This window comes from Bombus bifarius, unplaced genomic scaffold (assembly GCF_011952205.1).
Source record: "Bombus bifarius isolate JDL3187 unplaced genomic scaffold, Bbif_JDL3187 scf7180000008190, whole genome shotgun sequence".
In the NCBI taxonomy this organism is placed as follows: domain Eukaryota; kingdom Metazoa; phylum Arthropoda; class Insecta; order Hymenoptera; family Apidae; genus Bombus; species Bombus bifarius.
In genome coordinates this window covers 147,882-168,164 of record NW_022884499.1, presented here as the reverse complement: position 1 = coordinate 168,164, position 20,283 = coordinate 147,882, and the positions used below count along the sequence as shown (strand labels likewise).

Genomic DNA, 20,283 nt, shown 5'->3' with positions numbered 1-20,283 from the left:
TACCAAACTACGCAACCTATAATCTAGTCTAGATTATCCAAAATTCTTTTCGGAGTCTTTTGATGATCTAGATTGGACTAATAATTCATCATGAGATGCCGTGGTATGCGGGCGTTTAGTTAGATATACCTTACAATTAGAAAATTATAAACCGCGTTGCCGCGTTCGGTAGCGTTAACTGACATTTAATGCAACTGGCAATAAGCTCCACTTTCGGCTAACCTGCTATGTGCGAGAATACTGGCATGGGAGAGGATTAAAGTTGTTCGAAAGTAAATTAACAATATGTAATGATTTATTCAAATCTTACTCGATTTCGATATTGACAATTGACTGACAGACTGATATAAAATTCTTCGATTGACAAAATGATGATTCTTCGATAGACAAGATGATAAGTAACTCTTCGATAGACAATGGTAATTATTCGGTTGACGAACGGTAATTAATATACTGAGTTCTCTAAGTCGCTACATTTATTTATATCTATCGGAGATGAAAAAAGGTCTTTCTTCTGAAAATGTTTGGGAAGATCCCCAACGTTTGTTCAACTGCCGACTTTGTTTACAACTTAAATTGTCTTAATATCGTTATAAAAACATAATTAGATAAATATAAAAACATAGTTAGATAAGTTTTCGCAAGATATAGCTTATAGCGGCTTTAACTGCCTTTCGCTTCAAGTACTGTAAACACGGTTTCAAATAAACGTTTTAAATTACCTTGATTTGAAAGAAATTACCAATTTTACTTTCGCGCTACGGATCGTGCGGGGCGCGGGACGTGACAGTGTGTGTTTTAATTTTAATTAATTTTAAAATAAACATATGTATCTAGACTAAGTCCATTGTGCGCACTTATTCTACAAAAATATATTGTCTAACTTAGAGTAAAAAGCTAAAAGCTCCTTTATCCAATTCTTTTAAATATTATATTATTAAATAGAACAATTGATTTAATAGAGTATTTATAATTTCATTTTTTAAATTTCGCCCTTTGATACGAAAGGCTGCCAATAGAGCTGCGATCTAGTATACTTTAATTTAAGTAGATTTTAGTTCTAAGATCTAGATTAAATTAATTTCAATCCTTATTACTGGATGGCTAAGGACGGCGAAGGATGGTGATGATGGTCTTATTGTTAGTTTTAGACCCTAGTTTTAAGCCTTACTTTCAAGTCTTAGTTTTAGTTTGCATCGTTAGTTTTAAACATTATTGTTTAGTTTTATTTTTAAGTCGCGTCGTTTGTTTTAAACCTTAGTTTTGGTATATGTATTTGTGAAGACAGAATATTTGATTGATATATTATGAATTTATCCATAGAAGTAAGATTTTTGTGAACTTTTGCTCTTTTCGTTGGTCTTTTGCTTGTTCCATTGAGCGTAATTTGTCCGCCTGAGTTATCAATAAATTGTCTTGCAAGTTTCTGATTGTAAGTCAAACTATTTGATAATATATAATTAATAATTAATAGGAGAATACGAAGATGAAGATAGGAGAGATTAGAAAATTCATTTTTATGCTTCAGATATATTAAATTACGATTTCACTTGAAATTAATTAAACGAATCATTTAACTATCATTGTAAAGTTATTTGTTATTTTGATAGCGTGTAATGCTTTCTGAAATATTGTAGGAGGATAGAGTTCTATACTTCGTTGCGGTTATAGGATATCCTGTTCTATATTTTATTTATAATTTCATACAAGACTGCAGTTTTAATTGAAACCAGTTCTATACTGAATCGATAACGTCGTATGACACATAAATGGTAAAGGGGTTAGGTGACCCCCAAAACGTAGTACACAAAAAATCATTGCGTGTCACGTCTATTCTATTCTTAGTCAATGATATTACCTCGTCCGTACATACACATACGTATATCGACACAAGATAACTTTGCCCAAGAATATCGGTAAGAAAGAAAGAGACGGTATGATAGCAATAAATTCATCGAGGCGCTCTCTCTATGTAGAAATACTGATTTCAGGTAGTAACAACCTAAAGCTGTCAGAGGAGTTTTGGCATTCCGTTAATCGTGAAAAATACAACGATAATACAGTTTGTGATGTATTTACAAAACTACTGAACATAATTGTGATTACAAACAGTATTACTACAGAAACAAAGGAATTATACTGGACTAGGATATATTGAATATTAATATGTCTTCCCTCCAAAAGTCGATTCTGAAATCGAAATTACCACCATCAAGTGTCAATTTTGGAATTGGCTCTAGGTTAGATTGTTGACTAACGTAAATTTGAGATGTTAAATAAAATCTTATCAAAATTAATTTCCTCGTAATAGTACTTTAAAATAGTTTCTAACATGGATTTAATAGAAGATCTTAAATTTCATTGTTACTGTAGTTTGTGTATTTTAATTTTCATTATCAACAGGGTTAGCAAATCAAAAGGGTTTCAACGTAAGAGAGATTACGACCCAGTTCAATGGATCCCATATTTCGATCATTCTCAGGATGTAAAAATAGGAAATGACACATTTCATATATATACTAAGGGTACAGAGGGTCCGACGTTAGTATTGTTACATGGAGGTGGTTACAGTGCGTTAACATGGGCAGAATTCACTGTAGGTATTAATTATTAAATGTATAAAATACAGAATAATTTGGATATTGTATATGTTTCAGAAATCACTTATGACTATGGTAGTATGCAAAGTTATGGCAGTTGACCTCAGAGGTCATGGAGATACTCAAACATCAAATGAAGAAGATTTATCTTCTGATACCTTAGCAGAGTGAGTAAAATTTTTAGTCAATTACGAATATAAATTATATATATATATCTACATTTTGATTGGTTTATCTACTAGGGATGTTGCAGCAATTGTGAAAGCAACAACAGAAAATGATCCCGTAATCCTAGTGGGCCATAGTATGGGTGGTGCAGTAGCTGTTAGAGCTGCATCATTAATATCAAATTTGTGTGGATTAGGGGTTATCGATGTTGTTGAGGGAACAGCTATGGATGCATTAGCATCTATGCAAAGCTTTTTAAGATCTCGACCATCCAGTTTTGGTTCTATTTCTCAAGCTATAGAATGGTGGTTAGTATTTTTAAACTTTATAAACATAAAATAACTAAATCTTTGTGTGTCTTTCATGTAGTTCTTATTAGTTATCAAAACTTGCTATTCTAAGCAAATTTTTCAGAAGGAAGGCACATTTTTGGCTGATCCTGTACAAACTAAAATGTTATTTACTTCTTTAATGTATATTACATATTTGTGTTGTATAATCAAAAACGAGATTATAGAAGAATGTCTAATTATCCACATTTTAGTGTACGAAGTGGCCAAATCCGTAACATACAATCAGCTAAGGTTTCAGTTCCTGGACAAATAACAAAGTTAGTACCTGTATGCATAATATATTCAGGTATCACAGTTGTGTTTTTACTGGTTTCTCATGTTACAATTTGTATTGCTATAGCACTGAAACTAATAAGTTAGCCACCCATGATATCGATTCATTATCACAATCGTCATGCGAGTGTAATTCAGAGCCTACGATTTCGCGAGAGGATATTATTCAAGAAGAAGAACCAGTAAATATGCCACCACCACCTGCTCCAACTAGCACTACTGCTACTAAAAAATATGTTTGGAGGATAGATCTATCCCGAACTGAACAACATTGGTTTGGATGGTTTAAGGGTTTATCAACAGCATTCTTAAATGTACCAGTTCCAAAGGTACTATTGCTAGCTGGCGTTGATAGATTAGACAGAGAACTTACTGTTGGTCAAATGCAAGGTATAATTTATTAAAGTTCAAATTTGTATCGAATATTTATGAAATGTATTAAAACTAAATTTTCTTGATACATAAGGTAAATTTCAAATGCAAGTATTACCAGCTTGTGGACACGCGGTACATGAAGATGTTCCAGATAAAGTAGCAGAAGCAATTGCTACTTTTATGGTTAGACATAAATTTGCTGAATCAGTATCAGATTTCCCACGGTAAATTTAATTTATAAACAATTAGCAGAACGTAATATTATAATATGCGTAATATTATAATAATATAATATTATAATATATTATAATATTAAAATATATAATATTTCATATGGGTTTATTATATTTTGTATATGTTCCAGAACATTTCCTGCTTGTTAGGATTCTATGAAATGATACAATGGACCCTTTGTCAAGTAATATGATGGCAAAAAATTCAATGAATTAGTTAAAATGAGCATTTTATTTATTTAAAAAAGATATGTTCACAAAATATATATGAATACATGTGTAAATAAAAACATTTTCTCGACAAGAAAAATAAATTTGTTCGACATAAAAGATATATTTGTTAAAAATAAATTTGAATATATTTATACAAAAGACGTAGGTATAAATATATAAAAATTGACGATAGTACACGAAACGTATCAAATACAGTACAAACGTTACATTATCTGTTTTGAAATACCATGCTGTTGAACATGCATTTATAGACAAAATAATGCTACTTTTATAATATAGTAACATTTACAAATTCATCCTTCGATTTAAAATTTTCAATTAAAATACTTCAATGTGCTTTCAATATTTCGTAGTTGTGCACATGCAGTATTTTACTATTAATCAAATCCGAAACTAGTTAAATTTTTTATAACAACACACGGAACTCCTGCACGACCAGCATTTAAGGGAGCAACCTTAAAATATTTTAGTAATATAAATATCTGTGAAATATGCCTAAACATTTAACGAATGAATAATATTCGGCATATACTCACTGGTTCCCATTCATTAAGATGTGGGTCATATGCTTCAACAAGCGTAAGATATTGTTGACCATCATAACCCCCTACAGCCATAAGTCTATCACCAAGCACACAAACACCAACTGCATCTCTGGGCACACTCATTGGTGCTACCATAGTCCATGTATCTGTTTTAGGATCATATCTAATAATCATAACATTTATGTATTAATCACTAATACTTATAAGTACATTATTTTTTATAGTATAATAAATTCTTTATATCCCTTATACATATATATATATATACCTTTCAACACAATCAAATCTGCTAGCATTAGGATTACTAGAAGGTGCATCATGACCACCTAACGCATAAAGACATCCGTTTACAACACCAACGCCCACACCACCTCGTCGTTTTGACATTGGTGCACATGGTGTCCATTTATTTGTATGGGGATCATAACATTCCACAGTATTTAAACATGAACTGATATCCCTTCCACCTACAGCATATAATCTGAACATATACATGTAGGGTATATAATATAACGATATGATCACTTACATACCAGATTATTTAGAAACTCACTTATCATTTAATACAGCAACACCAACTGTAGATCTTTGTATAGACATAGCAGAAACTGAACTCCATTGACGTGTAGCTGGATCCCATCTTTCTACAGTATCAAGGAAACTCCAACCATCATGACCACCAACTGCATATAAAGGTCCACCTAACACAGCTACCCCCAATCCATGCCTATGCATATTCATAGGTGATAGTGTACTCCAAGTAAATGTTGAAAAATCAAAACATTCCACCGTATTTAATGTTTTCAATCCATCCCTTCCACCAGCAACTATTAATTTTTTATCAACGACAACAGCACCAAATTGAAGTCTTCTACCACTCATTGTAGCAATCGATTTCCAAGCATTATCACGTAAAGAAAATGCATCTATAGAAGTAGCACCTAACAGAAATAATGGTAAATTAATTAAATATCCGTTTTGTAATTTTGCCAATTCATTTACCCTTATTAGCATCCATTCCTCCAACAGCTAACATATGACCCACTGTGGCTTTCCTGGGTTTTGTACGTCCTGACTGAAGTAATGGTCTACGTTCAGGTAAAAGATGATATTTCAATGCTTCCATAACTAATTCCTGTGCCAATCTTTGATCTTTGAACATTTCATTGCTTTCAATATTGTCTGCTATAAACTGTATGAATACATATTAAGTTTACACTAATATTGTAATATTTATTTAAATATGGAAAAATGTTTAACTTACTGCAGGAGACAATAGGGGCAACTTCACGAGGCTTAATAACTTGCTTGCATCCTTTCGTCTACTTTCTGAATCATATTCTAACCATGTCATAAGAGCCTAAAGTATTAATATTAAAAATAATCATTAAAAATTAAATTAAATTTCTTAATATTCTTTCTATATATAGTTTAGTTCTATATATAGATGTTATAAAATCTTACATGAAAAATAATTTCTTCTGAAGGAACATTCAGATCTTCAGATTCTAAAAGTTTGGCAACTTCAATGGCAGATAATAATAAAAATTCTTGATTTTTTGTAACTTCCATAAAATGTTTAGTTGTATATGCGTTGGCATGATCTAATAAATCTAAACAACCCTGTGTATCGGCAAACATCCTTATCCCTAAGCAATTACTTGGATGAAGTTGTTTCCTGAGAAATTGACAACAAGCCTTAACAACTGGATTCAATTGTAGCAAACACGCTGTTGCTAAAAGAGTTTCTATACTATCTTCTCTTAATTCTATGCAACCTGTGTTCAAAAACATAAAATTAAATTTTCTGATATTCACAGTTATTCACATTTATTTAAAACCTTTTATACAAATTATTATACCTGTGTAACAATAACAAACTAAGGTCCATAATGCATCCCCATCAACACCCGTTAGCTCAACTTCATTTTGTGTAGATTCTCTCAGAGAACTAGTAAACATGGCAGCAAAATATTCTGAACTTGCACTAAGTACTAAACGATGTGCAGGGAAACGTTTTTTTCCTGAATTAAGAATAATACTGTATAATAATATATAATAATATAATATATATATATATTATGTTATAATCACAAATAAATAATTACAAATCCTTTGTATCAATTCAGAATCAAATGACTCATTGCTGAGAGACAAACATTTGAAGACAAAGGAATCTTACCTGCAATTAATATGACATCTGTCAATTGTTGTTCATGTAAATATTTTTCCATAACTTTAAAACTATTTTCTGCGTGCTTTGACACGCGAAAATTTTCATCTTGTGATGCAGAAATACTAGATACCATGCTTGAGATACTATGTTCACTAGCAGATCCTTCTTTGTTTGAGAACAGGAATTCAAGCTCGACTTTGTTCGATCCTGCTCCGGTATGGCTTATTCTTGACATTTTTGTGGAAAATGATTTTAATTACTTTTATACAAACACGTTTGATTTCCTCAAGGCACTTATTTCGTGGAATTTCTTTAATTTTCATGCGATTGATGCTTTCTTATGCACTCAAGCTTGACAATAACAGATCACCACGCTTCACCTTGACAGTTCGAAATTTAAAACTGGATGTAAACAGTGAATCGGTTTAGGTACGGTCAGTGACCAGCTCTGTTCGTTTCTTGGGTCAGTGCACTCCATTTACCAGAGTTCAATATAGGATGAATTGAGACAAAAAAATCAATGACACTTTGAAACTGCAATAAATGAGCTATTTATGGTGAAAGTTCCAGTAAAACTATACATTTACGTATTTGTGGATGACTAAAATCATATTTCATGTATTAGAGGACAAACTATCGTGAAAGCTAAAAGCAACAGCATTCTTTTTGTAATAAAACATATATTGAAAAAATATGTTAACGTATTAATTTATAAATTCAAATTTATCAACTTTTGAATTTCTTGACACTAATGAATTGATATGTATTTCATGTCACTAATAATGTTTCTGATAAGGTGAATGATTCAGATAAATGTTATGCATCAATTCTAGGTTATATAGTTTCGATATTTTACTGTGTGCACAATATTTGAAAGTATACATTGCATTTGTATGACTCATTAAAAATGTGAATAATTTCATATTATTCAATCGTAGTTAACATAACATAGGAGAAAATAAAGAAAGATATAGAGTGTTCAAAAAATTATAATTTTATTGTATTTTGTAGTATATTATAAATATATTTATATATTGAATATATCATTATATATTCATTATACATTTATTATGCATTCATCTTAAGAAAAACATTTCATTTTGTAAAATTTACAATGTACATCATATAAAGATACCAAGATATCATGTACAATGCATGTTGTATAACATGATACAACACTTAAAATTATGTAAGTACATGTAATGTACATGTGTAAATTACAAATTTAATGGCTCATCATATTAATACTTAACAATATGCTAGTTATTCTGTTTTTATCACAATTCTAGAATCTATCGCATTATTAACAGAGATAACATGTTCTTATTTATAAATACTTATATTTTGAATTAATTTCATTCAACTGTTAGTTTTAGAAAACAATAATTATAAATTCACGTATATATAAAATTGTACATTACTTACTTAACTGACTTCAGCATATTGCAGTTTTGTTTGTATATTTAAATGCTCCTTAATAAGAGGTGGATTATATTTATATGTACTACAGAAGCTCTCAATAAAAACAATATTTTACAATTATTTATGGTCCATTAATACTTTGTATACATAAATGATAAAGATCATTGTTGTTACTATTAACATCTCATTTTTAAATACTGAGATGCATTTAGTAAAATATCTTAAATAAATAAAAGTGGGAAAATATGAATTATTCATTTCTCATTATTAATATCTAGCATTAATTATCAATATTAGCATTTATATCTTTCTAAAGTATAAAACTAGTAGCACTTTATTGCGGCGTCCAAAAAAAAAAAAAACAAAAATAAAAAATACGACACGGTAATTTTACAAAAATTACTTTATATGATGAAATTGTCATTATAGTACCGAGTATCTGCCATGGAGCCATAATATTTATCTAAGACATTATTATGCTTTAATGCACTATATACAGATTGCTCCTCCACACGTTTGTTCCGATTTCGTTGAGAATTCCGTACTTGATCCTGAGAATGACCCGTAAAAGGGTCTTTTCCGACAACAACAAAAGCGATCTAAAAGCTCCGATAAATCACTACTTTCAGAATCATCTCTATAAAGGCCACTAGATGCTTCATCTGTACACGCCGCAATAAAAGTTTGTAAATCATTTTTCGGAAAGCCATCGCGATAATAAATTTTGATCGTGTCATAAGCATCCATTATCACAGAAATAAATAAACTTAAAACCACATATATATACAACGAAATAAACGTATATAGATACATTCTAGAATACCACCATAAAATCGGAGATTTGGTAAATGAAGTGGCAGAAAATGTGGCAAACATATCATCTCCGTTAATGAGAGCGAAAAGACATTCGGAAGTTGTAGCAAGTGATCTGAATTTCAAATGGTATGGGCCTAAAATTAACCAGCCACAAAAAGTGAAACCAGCATAAATAAGGATCGCGCATATTAAAAATCGTGCTACCTTAGGAGCAGCTTTTTTCAATGTTAAAATAACAACGTTATATGTTTTAAAGAAACCAAGGTATCTTAATACACCGAACCAAACAAGTAAATTTCCTGTACCAAGAAATATGCTGCATATATTCCAATGATCACTGCCAAACTGTTTTCGTTCGATTTGCTCTTTTATAGCTGAACCCATAATAATTAAAAGATCATTCACGATAATCATGACATACCACAAATTTAAAAATTCTAATCTTCCATCAAGGCTCAACGATTTGTCATATGCTATTTTGAAGAAATTCATAGTTTCAAATTTTAACAATTGTGCTCTGTATATAGCTCTTGAGCATAACACAAGAGATACAGTACAAATTAAAATTACAAGTAAATTTAATAATGTCCTTAGCGCTGATTCAATACGATTATCCGTTGTATAACGCGTATCACCTTTACATTGTAATCGCTTTGGTTCAGCATCTAATGAAAGCAGCATTTGTCCATCGAAATCACGATTATCAAAATCAATTTTAATATTAAATTGATAACAATCAGGTGGTGTCATAGGACCGGCAGCCTTCAAATTAACTGTTTTTAAAGCAAACTTTAAATAAGCCCTGACAAGGGCTGAAAAATTAACATTAATGTTTTGTTTAGCAAGTAAGAGCTTTGACATATTAAATTCATTATGTACCTGATGGGTTATATTTATGCAAGTTTCTATAACTTCTTTATCAAAAACATAACTTTCATTAAAACCAAATATAATACCTTCTTTGTATTGATATAAGCATAGAGTAACTGGACTAAACGAATTATCTTCTTCGGTATATGAATAAGATCCAATTGCATTACTAAGATTATAGTAGCCATCTAAAGCATAATCAATTGTACTATAGAAATCATCTCGTTTATAAATTGCTAAAGGACCTGTCACTGGTGGATAAACTGGTACCTGAAAATAAAAATAATGAAATAATATAATTAATTTTTATATTTTTAATATATATTGACAGTAGCTAGTTGTATATGCTATATCTGAAACAACTTGCTAGTTAAATTTTGAGTATATGTTACCTCTAAGGAAGTATCCCATCCTCTGAGAAATAGGTGCGAGAAAGCTACTCGATTATCCCAAGTATAATTTACATGTATGTAGTTGTTATGTGCAAATAGACATAATTGTATTGTGACCAGCAGAATTTTAATAACTTGCACAATAAATTTATATGGGAAACGACGCTTTGCTTGCCATTTTTCAATAGGATTCATAAAGAAGAATTTCAATTTTCGACGCATCTTTTCCTCAGTAAACATTGTCGTCTTACAGGTAAATGGATCCGTTGTAGGTGAATGATGATGACTATAAACAAAAAATGTTTCCAACAAATATTACAGGTAAGCTATTTTATAATTTATAATGTAATTTTAATGGCACTTCTATATTCCATAGTTTTAATGCAACTGATGTCTTTAGACTATGTTATTGATGATAGCAATAATTTTTATTTATGCACAAAAAATATAAAAGAATACATTTGTTGACTTATCATTCCAAGGATTTAATTATTCACATAATTAATAGATTATTTAAAAGCAAATATTAGTTTTTATAACTACTTACAACTTGTTTTATCTGAAGCATTTTTAATGAATACTTTTTATCTTGTCCTTATTACATATTTACTTTATTATATATTTATATTATATATTTATAAATTTAATAAATTGAACACAATTTTCCGAAAGATATTTCTATGATGACACGTCGTGCAATAACGCATTTGTAAGATACGATATCGGGCATAATAGCTAACAAATAGTATACTGTATATACCAGTTAACAAAGAACAAAAAAAACAAAAAACAACAAAGAAGGATGTGTCGTACGAGAAGTGATGGACGAAACAGAATAATCATTACCATCAAGGACGTATCTAACAGTGAGATAATAGTGAGATAAATTTACGAACCTTGGACTAACCGTGTTTTCATTGAGTAATTTATTTTCGCCAGCTTGATCATCTTCGCTATCAGGTCCGTTACTCCATGAATGGTCCTTCAGAATATTACCCCTGGAATCTTCTCTCACGTTCCTTTTTCTACCCTCTGACATTTTTTCTTTGGATCGTTATATGGCACGACGATTAAACTCAAACTTTCGATCCAAAAGTTATTTATCCCGCGGAATTGTCGTCCCAGTTTCCGACGGACGATGAAAGAGCGAGTTGTTCACATACGTTGACCTATGCAGCAACACGAGTGAATTATTACGCGACAATAGTTTCTTTCGTGGAACCTTATTCAACGTAATATAGGATAAATAGCCTTCGTAACGTACTGATTTATAATCCGCAATGAAAGGCGATTGTAACGATTTCACGTCGCTAACAGCGGCCATCGCAGGCCATCCAAATCACGCATCGAGTTTGACTGATCAGCGCGCTACTTCGGCCATTCGCGAAACCAGCTGATCAGAAAGTAGGGATAAGTGGTAGGGAGAACGCTAATGGTTCAACGATAAAATAAGTGTTCATCACAAATATTTAGCGTCGCATTTTTTTAAATTTATCTGTGTGAATACACTGATTTTATCGTATGTAAAAGTGCAGCTATGTGGAAGGAATAAAAAGTACGCCGGTAGAATGTTTTCAAGATTTTCAAATGTTTACTGATAACTCATTTCAGCTATATCGAGAGTTGAAATTTATACAGCTTAGCCGTCTTAGCCTATCGTGCTCTATGTAAGTATGTACTATGCATCTATTCATGAACCACCTGAGTAATTGAATGCGAGAATTGTGTCATGAATATTTACATATGTAAATATAATAACAAAACCCGTGTTCGCATAGTAAATTAATTACAATTGATTATATTTTAGCAAATTTAGATCCACAAAATGGTGATATTGAACAGGCATTTTCCCGCGTATTTGTTCGGTTAGTTAATAAGAATGGCGGAGCCTGAGAACGGTGCAGCGACAAGTGCAGGGATGACAAAAAGCAACGTACGATGTAAATGATATAATCAATTACCAACCAACCGAGAAAACTGGAGTACAGTTGAATGTAGAGAAGAACCACAGGTGATATGTAAAGGTAAGTGGATAACGGTATTTATTTCCTATTTCACGTTGCTGGACTGTCCATGAGTAAAATGGTGTATGATACATTGGTGAGTGAAATTTGTAGTCAACGAAGTGGTATCTCAAAGCGTGATAGGCCGACAAACTTTAACGTAATCAGATATCGAGACACGAGTGGAAAAAGAGGATTTCATTAGGAGAATAACACGCGGTGAATGGTCCGCGTGCGGTGATCGAATGACAAGGGGGTGGTGCGCGCGTTTCACTGTTCGAGGATCGGCGCGCGTTGTAGGTGCACCTTCTGCGCCAGCGTATCAAGCTTCGCAACACATACGAGTGGTGCGTCCTGCCGCGCGCGCCAAGTGCCTAGGAGAGGAAGCGCAGCGACGGAGCCGAGTTAAGCTTGACTTTCCTCCACCGACCGTAGGCGCAGTCTCTCATCGTCAGTCTTTCTCGTTCTCAGCTTCGGGGGAGCACGCTTTCGGAGTCAGATCTATCTTGGAGTGTGCCCACCTCGTCACAACCCTTAGCTGTCCTCGGTCACTGACCCGATATATCGCCCCGTTCTTGCTGTTCACGCTATCTCTCACGGTGCTGTGTGCAGTGTGGTCTCTCTCGAGAAGTGTTTGTTTTACGGGTTGCAGTCAGTATCGTTGCACAATCGAGAATAAACACAGAGATTCCGTGTGCATATACATCGTTTCTCTTTTTTCCTATTGGTCATTGCCATCTCGTTATACATCCCACCACCCGTTGCACTTCGTTGCTCTCACGCATACGCTCGCTGCTGACTCGAGTCGCACCGTGCGACTGTACGCGAGACGAGTCTATCAGAGAAGCGTCCAGAAGCATGGGGGATCAACAGCAAACGGATCAGCAACAGGAAGCCGTGCCAAGCGTGGTGGAGTTGAACGTGGGTGGTGTATTTTACACCACCGCTCTCACCACCCTCACTCGAGAGAGCGATTCTTATCTGGCTACTCTGTTTTCGGGAAAAACGCTGATAGAAAAAGATGCCAAGGGAAAGTATTTCCTGGATCGCGATGGGGTCCTGTTCCGTTATGTCCTCGATTTCCTGCGCAATCAGGCATTAGTCCTGCCAGAAGGGTTTCGAGAGAAGGAAAGATTGAAACAGGAAGCAAATTTTTACGGTCTGCCCGGCTTGGAACGTGCCATTCTGGAGAACGGTAGGTCTTCCGGTTCTCTGACCTCTTCCGGGAAGAAAGCATCCGGATACATAACCGTCGGTTATCGCGGAAGTTTCGCGTTCGGTCGCGAAGGTCTGGCGGATGTGAAGTTTCGGAAGTTGTCGAGGATCCTTGTATGCGGCCGCGTGACTCTTTGCAGGGATGTATTTGGAGAAACTTTAAACGAGAGCCGTGATCCGGATCACGGTACCACGGATCGTTACACCTCCAGGTTCTTCCTGAAGCACAGCTCCATTGAGCAAGCTTTCGACATGCTTCAAGAGCAAGGTTTTAAGTTGGCCGGTAGCTGCGGTTCCGGTACAGCTGGCAGCAATTCGGAACAGCTCAAGCCTGGAGTGGATTCCGAGGAAAATCGTTGGAATCATTACAACGAGTTTGTCTTCATCCGCGAGTAAATAGCATACTTTGTTCTTCCTTGATCAGAATTAGCTAAACGAGCGTGCTGTTGGGAATAATCGGTGTGACGCGATCGACGAAGATCCAGTTCCAGCATCGAAGTGGAATTCTCCAATATTTTTTCGTCGACAAAAGCACAGAGCAGTCGGCTTCTTGAAGACTTTCCTTTTCGAACTGAGATAACAACCGGTAGGGTAAAGAGTAGATGAATTTTTTCGTCGTTATACGACCGTTGTGCATGTACTATTCAAATTCATCGAACTATATTAAAACGATAATGTCACGAATTCCTCTTTCAAATATTCTTCACTTGTTTCTTCCACGAACAAATTTGGAAAGAATATTGATGAAAGAGATGCCGTAACGTTGTCAATGTTTGGGTGAAATTCGCCTGCAAATGGTGTGGAGATCTTTGTCGAAATTACCAGACTTGTTTCTAACACGTGTTCTTTACCGTGGTGTTGAACGTCGGTCGAAGTACCTCGGAAATGAAACAAAGCCGAATTCACTTTGCTTAATTCTGCGGTAATTGCTGATAGTACAAAGACCAACGAGACTTGGAAGATGACGGAAAGAGAGAAAGAGAGAGAGAGAGAGAGAGAGAGAGGGGTAGAGAGTAACATTGGATCATCAAGTTTTTAGAAGTTTGTTTCAGCATTTTACTTGTTGAGGAAGAATTTGAAAATTTTATTAATCTACGAAACAAAAAGCTTTCGTTATAACGAGAGATGCGAACGATGTTGGACGATGAGGAAAATCAATATTTGATCGTCAGATCTGGAGAAAGTTTAGGCGAAGTCCCTTCATCCTTTTTTCCGTTTCTTTTTCAAGATTCAAATGTATTCGCCACATATCTGCAATTCATTCTTCGCACTTAACCGTTTACTCGTTGAATACTATATTATTCTAGTTTGAATCGAAAAAGTTTTACCTCGAAAAATATAATTTAAAGTTTGGTATTGATAATCAGAGACTCGTTGAAAATATTCTCCGCTTTTCTATATCACCCGAGAAGAACCGTCGGAACGTTTCGAAGAACATAACGAGGTGCAACGAATTCAACGTATTTCTCCCAATCTTTTCATCAACGCACACCAAGAGAAGGATCTCCAAAGGAAATATTTAATGAGACCAAGTAGCGTAAACCGATCAATAACCCGACATTGAAATTATTCTAAAACGGTTATCGGAGCTGTCGAAGAATCTAGGATTCAAGGATTAACAGGGTGTAACACCCAACGATTCTCTTCTAAATGATACGATAACGAAATCATCTCTATTAATTCGTACTATTATCATCTCGACGAGATGAAAGGAAACGGGGAAGGATGGATTCAAAATTTAGCTTCAAACAATGCTGGTGAACTGTTCGAGGTTGAACTTGATATTGGACAGTTTGCTTGTGTTGCACTGGATCGGGCCTCGTGTGTACGTATCGTGTAACGTAAATTGTGTGTACTTACGTACAAGGCAACCACGTTGTTAAACACATGTCGAGCGATTTGAATAGCGTGTATATCGAACGCCTCTCATAAATGATTCTTTGTTAGACTCTAATTAAAGATTATATGCGGCTGGTCTTCGTTTTCGCGTGCATGAAATTGTGCAGGGCAAGTAACACAGAAGTACACTCGCTTTCGACGTTGGTCGTGTTGCGTGTAGTATGCTCGGCGTATTTCTTACGACAAGTTAGGTGGAAATAGTTGTAATTTTACTTAATGCAGTAAGATACGTAGATATTTTCTGACCGTGCAGAAATTTGGTCGATTTCTTCTCGTCTTGATTGGGAGTTGCTCGATATTTTAAATGATTCGATTAATTCGCAGCGTGTACACTTGGGGACGATGAAGTTTTCGAACGGAACGAACCGGCTTTTGCGTATTTACCGGCGGGAAAACGAGCAAAACGCAATTGCCGTCGACGACAATGCAACGCGGCGGACAAAGGAGACTTGGATTTTTAGATAAGTTTTCCTTGCTCCTTTGTGGAAATGAGCTTTATTTAAAAACTGACGATATTTTGTTAATACTTTGAAAGATACCTATCTCTATTAAACAAAACACGATTTAATCCTGTTATATTCTTTACGTCATTTTTGACCCAATCGTGTTTCTCTTTGGTTAAAACGTCTCTTAAGTTTGAAAAAGCTATAAAAGAATCGTTATTGATGTACGTGATTTCTTGTTTCAATTTTATACTAAAGATTTTCTTGGAGTACATAGCTTAAAAGATGTAATAAACATTATTATATATGAAATTCTTTCACGAATGCCCAATGACTACATATTTAACATTACACTATCGTTTTGGCAAAATTAAGAAATAATTATCTTTTTTCTGTTTCTAACTTTGTCTTTAAACAGATTAAAAATCGTTTCTTCCTTGGAATATGAATGAATATGGGACATATAAATGTGACAACAGTAGCAGGATTAGAAAGACTAAATAGATTCATCGAATAAGAGAGTTGTTTCTTGAAATTCTTCTAGCTCCTCAGTGATCAAGTTTAAACATAATGGTTCCGCCCGAAAAAATTCAAATATTCAGATTCTACGTGGATCCGTAAGAATTCTTTCGATCCGACTATTTCACGTATTTCGCTATTTTCTATTTCAAACTGAACGCGTCCAAGTCGAATTGATATGGTTTCCGCGCGACCGTTTTTCCCTTAGCGAGACAATCTTATTTTCAACTCACGCGAATGAAGATTCCTTTCTGCCGGCACACTAGTTTTTATTAGATTCGGAATAGAATTATTTACGACATCGTATCGCGTTTGCTTGAAATCTACTGATTGCGACCACGAATGCGAATATCGGCGGACATTCGCACAGAGGACGAGAATAGATTTGCAAAATAGCAGTGCATAACGTAAAACGTAACGGTGCAGTGTGATATTGCGAATTTGAATATCTCGCTGTCAAGTTAAACATCGTCAGTATAAAAGGAAAGGATATAGAAATCGATGAGAGTCGTGTTTCAAATTATTATTAAACTGTAGATGTTTCTGTACATTTATGGGAAATTTGAACGTGCAAAAATGTACAGAATGCATTAATATGCAAAAATATCAAAAATATGCGAGATATTTGTTACCTAAACATTTAAATGATGAAAGAAATATTGGTTGAAGTTCTATCTTTTTTCTTGGATTTTTAATTTATCATTAGGTTGTGGAGTTACACATTTATGTATTTAATTGTGCAAAAATATCCAAAGCAAAATGCTCGTTGTAATATTTAAAGGATGAAACAAATCTCTATTTAAGTCCTATTTCTTTAATTTAATGTTCTCAATTTATGATTAGGCTGCAGATTTATGCATTTATGAATTTAAGCATCCGAAAACATCCATAGTAGAATCTCTATTTAAGTCCCATTTCTCTAATTTATTCCTAATTTATCATTAGACTGTGAATTTGTGCATTTATGAATTGAAGTATATAAAAATATCCAAATCAAAATACTGGTTGTAATATTTAAAAGATAAGACAAATCTCTACTTGAATTGCATTTCTTTAGTTGTATTCGTGATTTCTCCTTAAACTGCGGATTTAAATTTAAAAACATACAAAAAGTTTGAAGTAAAATATATGTTACAATATTTAGAGGATGAGACAAATTTGTTTTCTGTTCTTTTTTTTTACTCGCTTTCATAAATCGTTTTAAGAATTTGTATAAACATCTATTTATAATGAATTACTCCATCGAAATGAAAGTATTTATTTCAACGGATTTCTATTTCCGCGGCGTATTTATAGCACCTTCAATCGTTCGATTTGTAAAGACATTCTTTTTTCTCGTCTTTCGTCGACTTTGTTCGATGTTCTTGATACCGCAAGTCCGGTTGCATGCATAAAACAGGGACGCGAGCCGGTTGGTTCCAGACGCGAGCATTTCATCCGGAACATTGAAATTCGGCAAGAGCAAAGTCGATATTTTGTGCTCTGACGATTGCACGGTTCATTGATAACATGGTCGACGTGTCAAAGGACACAAAGCCATGGATGATCGAGTTGAGAATTGCTAGAATTTGACAAACAACTGATGATGTAAAATGTAAAGCAAGCTTCGCTATATCGCGAAAGTGAAAATATGAAGCTTGCCACGTCACTCTGCACGAATGTAAAGTGTCAGTTGCACGCCGTAAAGCCATCGTGGATGTCTATGGTGATCGATGAAATGGTACGCATGCATCGAACGTGGTTTTAGATATCATGGGGTTCGTCTTCCTAGAATCGCCTTTTGTATTTTAGTTTCACTCGACGAGGAACGTTCGCGCGTTAGATAATATACATTCAGGTGCATCGAAGAAATTGAATGTGGCGTTGGATCGAGTAGAAACTATGTTCAAAATTTGACATATCATTGTCGACTTTCAATCCGATTTATTATTAGAATTAGTGATAATAGGCATAGTAGTTTAATTAGAGATATCTTAGCGATACTTTTTTGGGATACTTTATTGTACAACTATACATTGCAATAAATTAACTCTTTCAGGACCGATTTTGGATCGTAGAGAAATGTTTCTGTTTGTCAATTATTGATAATAGAAACATATATTTCTGATCTTTTTCTAAGAAAGATAGTGTGCTAAAAGTGGGACCGTTTTTCACTAAAAATGAACACATTTATCCTACGATAAAATTTTATAATGCAATGTTGTTTGTATGCGACATCGAGTGTGAAAGGGTTAATTGTCTATCGTAATATTCTGTTCCTATTAGAAATCTATAGAAGAATCACCTACATTTAAAGGAATGTATGATCGATACGTAGAATCTAAAAAAGTACGAAGTTAAACTCGAAATAGGTCAGTGGTCAGATACTACGCAGAGAATTCCACGAATCACGCAAATCCAATAGGCCACATTCCCAATTCTGATGTACCTGGCGTTCCGTGTCGAGATAGATTTGAAATCTTTGGTTCTTAGAGTATCTCGTCGGTATCAGTTACTTTGGATATCTCGTTCGAACCGCTTCAATTCTAGAGATAGAAGTCGTTGTGATCGAGGAATGAACGATCGAGGATATCGTAGCATGATCTTCGAAACGATCAAAAAGTCCACGAGATAGGAGGGCCCTAATTCGTAGATTAGAAGCGGCGTACCGCGATTCCGTTCGCCGTGAAAGGAAATGAGCCTCGGACGAGCAAATTTAGAAACCGATCAAACGAATAATTGATTTAATAGTCTCCGCGGCTGGCACGATTTCTGGCGCGTGTTTACTCGAGCGTCTCGTTCGAGGGTCTCTTTCCTTTCTGATCGAAATGAATTCAGCAAATAGAGAACGGGAGTTGCGTGCATCTTTGACGAACAAACGCGTTAAAACGCGAAAGCTGTCGACGGGCACGTGGCCAAAATCCCTCGAATCCTTCCACTGTGGTGAACTAAATCACATCATTCGCGTGAATTTTCTTTCAGAGGGATCCACCGGTCAAACTTTTTTCTCGCGAGGTATTTCGAGTCGAGAATCTTCAATCACTACATCGTATTATATATGGAACGCGTAGATTTCTGGCTTATCAAATAAAAACGGCGGTCTCAGGGGAATATTGGGAAGGTTAAAGGTTCCAAAATTGAAAAATGCCCTTATACATTTCCATCAAGTCCTTCATTGATCTTCTCGTTCCATCTTATCGACGTGTTCACGTGCGATGTATTAAAGAACTTTATACGTGGTTTTCAGATTTAACAGCGTAGAAGGTTAAATATTCGTGCTTTTTCCTTATTTCCGCCTATGTGTTCGCCTACGCGAGAATTCACTTTCACTGCGCGTTTGTTCGTCGAACATAGATGTGACCTTTTAAAGGTGTTAGGTAGCATGTAAGACGAATGCTACGCTGTGACGATACTGAATCATTGTACATGTATATACATAAATCGAGAGAGAAAAAATAAAAGAACAATACGATGACCGAGTGGAATTACTTTTCCTAGGGATTTCTCTCCCTTCCTTTCATTTGTTTTCCTTTTTTGTTTCTCGAGGATTTAATGTAAGCCGGGTTGTGGAATAAGGTGGATGATGATAACACTGGGGTGTCTGTACTACTGCCATATATGTATACCATGAAGCAATTTGGTAGGGAATTATGGGGTAGGAATGAAAAATAGGGACTGTCGGTGATTTACTGGAATTTATTTTCATTTCAATCATTTTTTGATTAGGATAATGATAGAATAATGATAATATGAAATTCAAGTCAAAAT

General features: G+C 34.4%; 4 protein-coding genes across 6 annotated transcripts; 2 read left to right on the top strand and 2 right to left on the bottom strand.

Moving 5' to 3' along the window:
• Positions 1-1,897: 1,897 nt before the first annotated feature.
• On the top strand, positions 1,898-4,193 carry LOC117209671 (protein phosphatase methylesterase 1). Its single transcript, XM_033451922.1, has 9 exons — positions 1,898-1,916; positions 1,992-2,240; positions 2,404-2,596; positions 2,658-2,767; positions 2,843-3,076; positions 3,313-3,378; positions 3,462-3,784; positions 3,861-3,993; positions 4,134-4,193. Exons 2-9 carry the CDS (start codon positions 2,167-2,169, stop codon positions 4,150-4,152), a joined length of 1,152 nt encoding a protein of 383 aa, XP_033307813.1. The 5' UTR covers positions 1,898-1,916; positions 1,992-2,166; the 3' UTR covers positions 4,153-4,193.
• Positions 4,194-4,321: 128 nt separating this feature from the next.
• On the bottom strand, positions 4,322-7,849 carry LOC117209670 (kelch-like protein 5). Of its 2 annotated transcripts, XM_033451921.1 has the most exons (10): positions 7,689-7,849; positions 6,964-7,491; positions 6,644-6,805; positions 6,246-6,559; positions 6,046-6,141; positions 5,784-5,973; positions 5,335-5,722; positions 5,050-5,262; positions 4,773-4,944; positions 4,614-4,691 (listed from the first exon to the last, which is right to left on the bottom strand). In XM_033451921.1, exons 2-10 carry the CDS (start codon positions 7,190-7,192, stop codon positions 4,614-4,616), a joined length of 1,842 nt encoding a protein of 613 aa, XP_033307812.1. In that variant the 5' UTR covers positions 7,193-7,491; positions 7,689-7,849. The 2 variants fall into 2 exon arrangements, with proteins under 2 accessions (XP_033307811.1, XP_033307812.1); XM_033451920.1 differs by lacking the exon at positions 7,689-7,849 and having other exon boundaries at positions 4,322-4,691; positions 6,964-7,192.
• Positions 7,850-8,017: 168 nt separating this feature from the next.
• LOC117209669 (mucolipin-3-like) lies at positions 8,018-11,870 on the bottom strand. 2 transcript variants are annotated; one of them, XM_033451917.1, is made up of 4 exons: positions 11,722-11,870; positions 11,354-11,626; positions 10,458-10,743; positions 8,496-10,335 (listed from the first exon to the last, which is right to left on the bottom strand). In XM_033451917.1, exons 2-4 carry the CDS (start codon positions 11,494-11,496, stop codon positions 8,869-8,871), a joined length of 1,896 nt encoding a protein of 631 aa, XP_033307808.1. In that variant the 5' UTR covers positions 11,497-11,626; positions 11,722-11,870; the 3' UTR covers positions 8,496-8,868. The 2 variants fall into 2 exon arrangements, with proteins under 2 accessions (XP_033307809.1, XP_033307808.1); XM_033451918.1 differs by lacking the exons at positions 11,354-11,626; positions 11,722-11,870 and adding an exon at positions 11,005-11,079 and having other exon boundaries at positions 8,018-10,335.
• A 927-nt stretch (positions 11,871-12,797) lies between these two features.
• On the top strand, positions 12,798-19,990 carry LOC117209672 (BTB/POZ domain-containing protein KCTD16). The gene has a single exon (XM_033451923.1). The coding sequence runs from the start codon at positions 13,319-13,321 to the stop codon at positions 14,069-14,071; it is 753 nt and encodes a 250-aa protein (XP_033307814.1). The 5' UTR covers positions 12,798-13,318; the 3' UTR covers positions 14,072-19,990.
• Positions 19,991-20,283: the final 293 nt, after the last annotated feature.